We start from the raw sequence: 4284 nt of genomic DNA, 5'->3' as shown, positions 1-4284 counted from the left end.
TTTCTTGTTTTTGGCTTTCGGCTCCCACAGAGCGGTAATGGTACAGTAAGTGTGTGTGTGTGGGGGGGCAGTGCAAACAAGGGCATTATTCCAGAAGTTTAGGCAGAAAGAAGAGAACTGATAGCCTGACTTACTTGCAAGAGTAACTCATTAAACTGCTATAAAATTAGATGATGATTGTGCGCAGCAAAGAAATCACAGAGCAGGGAGGGAAACATCTGCAAAGTAGCTGAGCCTTGGAACGTACCATGTGATCACCAAACGCATTGATAAAAGCCAAATGATTTGTTCCAGATCAAGCGCCATCATTTTGAGCAGAATAATCTTTTAGCCTGTTTTGAACTGACCTGCAATTTTCAAAGCCTTGATTTAGACATGACATTTTGCAATTCTTTCTCAGTTATTGCATTTATTTTCTCATTTCAATTTTTGGGGAGCAACCGGATTTGCTGTGCTGAAACTGAAAGTTTTGTGCCACGTGTAGTATTAATTGCTATGGCGTTATCTCAACACAGACAGTAAAACTTCCTCACTTTCATCTGGTGACGGAGCTGTTCAGTTGTTTTTTTTGAATGAAGGTGCAACACTGCCACACTTTAAGAAAACACTCAGCCAATCATTTTAAAATGATCATGCCTCCCTAATTATTTTATGTACAGCCTTGTGCTATTTGCTGATTTCTAATGAAACAATTCTAAATAATTAATTATTAAATAAGTACCCATTTTTTTCAATTGATTGAGAACAAATAATAAATCGTCAAATTTGCTATGAATCTTTAAATGGCAAGTAATAATCAATGAAACTGTGCAGTGCGAATGTTTTCCTTGAATAATGAGAAAATGATGAATAAAATCACATTTATTAATAGAGATCAACCATGCAGCATTGATACGCAATAGAAATGTATTCGGTTATTAAATCTGATAGCAACCACAACAGATAAATAAATAAACATTTATAGAGGGGTTTGTTTCCATTTTCTTTCCCCCGAAAAAAAAAAAAAAAAAGGCCAGTCGCAGAATGAGCCCAAGAAGCGCTATTTGGTTTTTGCTCAAGGAAATGTAGGTCACTATATTGTTGTCAGAAAATCTTGGGAAGGTGGCGGTGGGGAGTGGAGAAAGAACAGGCGTCCTGCCAACAAGCTCGATCCCCCTCCACACATCATTCCCGAAGACCCCGCTTGGCGCTCACACTAAAAAGCATGCACCCCCTTTCGCATACAGATCGATCAAACACTTGTCAACTAACTCATTTCCCAAGCAACAAGTATGCTCAGTGGCCAGTTAGCAATGACCTTGATGACACCGATTTCCGTGAATGCAGATTTGCAGAATTCAAATTGCTGAGGTTGTGACGTCAGCGGTCAACTCACCTTACCATTAAGAAATGCGAACGGAACTAAAGAGCTGGCCTAAGGCCATGCTTGCAATGCTCTTATTAAAGCTCCAACATTTAGCATTTCAATATATCATTGAAATAATGAATACATTTGTATTAAGGGCTTAGCTGTTCGGTTGAAGTAAATAGAAAGCAAAGCTTTATGGGAATGCGGTCAACTTGCACGTGTCTTTTATTGTGCATACAAGAAAATGAAGAAAAAATATCAGACGGCAAATCTGTAACATTTGAAGTGCCAGTAAATGTTATAGAAACCAAATGAATCATGACATGAATTATAATAATGATGACATGAAAACTGCATGTGTTCAAATGTAAAATACAAAATAATCTTACGTGTATAAGAAAATGTTATTACCCAATTAACTTTTGTCATATATATATCCCGGGACATTTTGTTCTGCAAGCAACATTTTCTGTAAAAGTGGCATAGCTTCACTTTCATTTTCATTTGGCGCAATCCACTTACATTTTGTGGCAAAAATAAATAACCCAGTGGTGTGAAAAATACTTTGGAAATTGAGATGGAAAAATCGAGTTTCTCCTTCTTCTGACAATACGGTTGCATAACGCGCTTTCAATAGGCATTTTATTCACTATAAACCACAATTACAACAACAAAATCAAATCAGCACCGACCGAGTACAAGGAATAAAACTTGAAATCAATTGATATTGCTTCCTGGAAAGTTTTTTTTTTTTTTTTCAGAACACGATTTGTACGCCTTTTCGTTTAGCTACTAAACATTCAGCGCCTGAAATTCCACAAAAGCGTCAAAAAACTCTTATAATGCAGCCGACCTGGAGGATTATAATTTAAACCGTGCGAAAACTTGGCAACCACTGTTACCGAGAGCACAAATAAATTAGCGTGAGCGTTCTGTCGCTTGGCCAGACAAAAGAAGAAAAGATTTGGGGAGCTGGGGGAAAAAAAAAAAAAAAAAAAAAAACTTTGTTCAAGGTGATTGCATTTTCATGGCGCCTTAGTTTACACGCGACCGGTAGCGGCCCACTACCCCTTGGACTATTTGGTTGAGGTTCTAAAACATTGAACCGCTCAATTTAAATGTGCGTCAGGGGTACCGTCCCGTTCACGTGGGCGCTGCTCCCCGTGTAGTGCTGCGTGTGGAGCACGTGCAGGCGCCCCTGCACGGACGAGTCACTCGCCGCCTCCCCGGTGGGCAAGTACATGCTGATCATGTCCCGCAGATCCCCCGAGGGGCACGGCTGACGCGCCGTGGAGACCGGGGGACTCGCGCTCGGCTCCGACTTCACCAGGGGGCCAAGAGTTCCCCCGAGCGCTCCCCCGAGCGCTCCACCGAGCGCTCCCCCGAGCGCTCCCGACACCGGTGACACGCCGGCGCTGTGGTGCTGGTGCGTGAAGCCCGTGATGCCCCCGTAGACCGGCGGGGAGGCGCTCATGTAACTCTGCGAGTTCGAGATGGGGCTGTAAGATAAGGCGCTCATGTCGTACCTGTGCACGGCTTGCGGGTTGTGTGGGTGCTGATGCGAGTGCTGGTGCGTGTGGTGGTGCGGGTGAGCGCCGACGCCCGAGTGTTGCGTGTAAGCCAGCTGCGCCTCCTGCATCATGGCGTGAGCAGCCGCAGCCGCGGCGGCCACCTGTCCGGAGTAAGTGCCGTTGGGCCAACCGTTGACGTGCGCCGTGTACATGCCCGCACTGGAGCCCAGGGCCCCCCCGCCGGGGCTCTCCAGGCGCTGTCCGCCCGCCGCATTGCCGAGGAGCCCACCGGCGAGCGAGTATTTGTCCTTTTTGAGCAACGTCTTGGTCTTCCTCCGCGGCCGGTACTTGTAGTCCGGGTGCTCCTTCATGTGCATGGCCCGCAGCCGCTTGGCCTCGTCGATGAAGGGCCGCTTCTCGGCCTCGGTCATCACCTTCCACTCGGCCCCCAGCCGCTTGCTGATCTCCGAGTTGTGCATCTTGGGGTTCTCCTGGGCCATCTTGCGTCGCTGCCCACGCGACCACACCATGAAAGCGTTCATGGGTCTCTTGATTCGCTCCTGGGGGACTTTGGTTCCGCCGCCGCCGCCATGCCCCCCGGGGTTGGACGGGTTGCCATGCTGCACCACGGGGGAGTGCAAATCGGTCTCCATCATGATGCTGTACATTCACCTTGTCTTGGCCGAATCACTCAGACACGCAAAAACATTCACCCTTCACCTCGATCGTCTCCCCCACCCCACCGCACCCCCGAGGACACTGATAAAGTGCAGTCGCGGTCTCAGAGGGAAACTTGCTCCTTACTTCCACGTGTTGGACTTTTTGTTGTCATCCGTCAGCCTGGGAGCCCAGCATATGCGTGCGCCACTTTGCTCCGAGCTGCGCTGGCAAAACTTGGTGGAGCGTGCCCGGGCCGTCGCATGCGCTGACTGCCACTAAATGAGCACAGGCGGCGAATGGAGAGGGTGGAGCGGGAACCTCATTTGCATGCGCGGGCCGGAGCGTCTCTGATGACGTCACAGTGGCTGGCTGCGCGTGCGTGCGTGCAACTATACATACATACGTGCAAATATATAGCTCTATCTATCTATCTATCTATCTATCTATCTATCTATCTATCTATCTATCTATCTATCTATCTATCTATCTATCTATCTATCTATCTATCTATCTATCTATCTATCTATCTATCTATCTATTATCTATCTATCTATCTATCTATCTATCTATCTATCTATCTATCTATCTACATAAACCATAAAATAACTGTACATTTTATGACTTCTCCAAACATTATTTAGACTCATTCTCCTGTTGTTTAAAACCATGATAGGTTGGACTTTGTCATTTTGGTGAAAGCTGGAGTTTTGCATAATATTAATATATATATATTAAAAATGGTCAGTTTTAGAATTTTATGACTTA

At 45.8% G+C, this 4284-nt stretch overlaps 1 protein-coding gene across 1 annotated transcript; it reads right to left on the bottom strand.

The window, feature by feature from the left end:
- Positions 1 to 832: 832 nt before the first annotated feature.
- sox1b (SRY-box transcription factor 1b) lies at positions 833 to 3790 on the bottom strand. Its single transcript, XM_037245691.1, has one exon. It carries the CDS (start codon positions 3525 to 3527, stop codon positions 2463 to 2465), a length of 1065 nt encoding a protein of 354 aa, XP_037101586.1. The 5' UTR covers positions 3528 to 3790; the 3' UTR covers positions 833 to 2462.
- Between the last annotated feature and the right edge of the window lie 494 nt (positions 3791 to 4284).

This window comes from Syngnathus acus, chromosome 2 (assembly GCF_901709675.1).
Source record: "Syngnathus acus chromosome 2, fSynAcu1.2, whole genome shotgun sequence".
NCBI lineage: Eukaryota > Metazoa > Chordata > Actinopteri > Syngnathiformes > Syngnathidae > Syngnathus > Syngnathus acus.
Note: the sequence above shows the minus strand (reverse complement) of the source record. Positions and strands in the feature narration are given on the sequence as shown.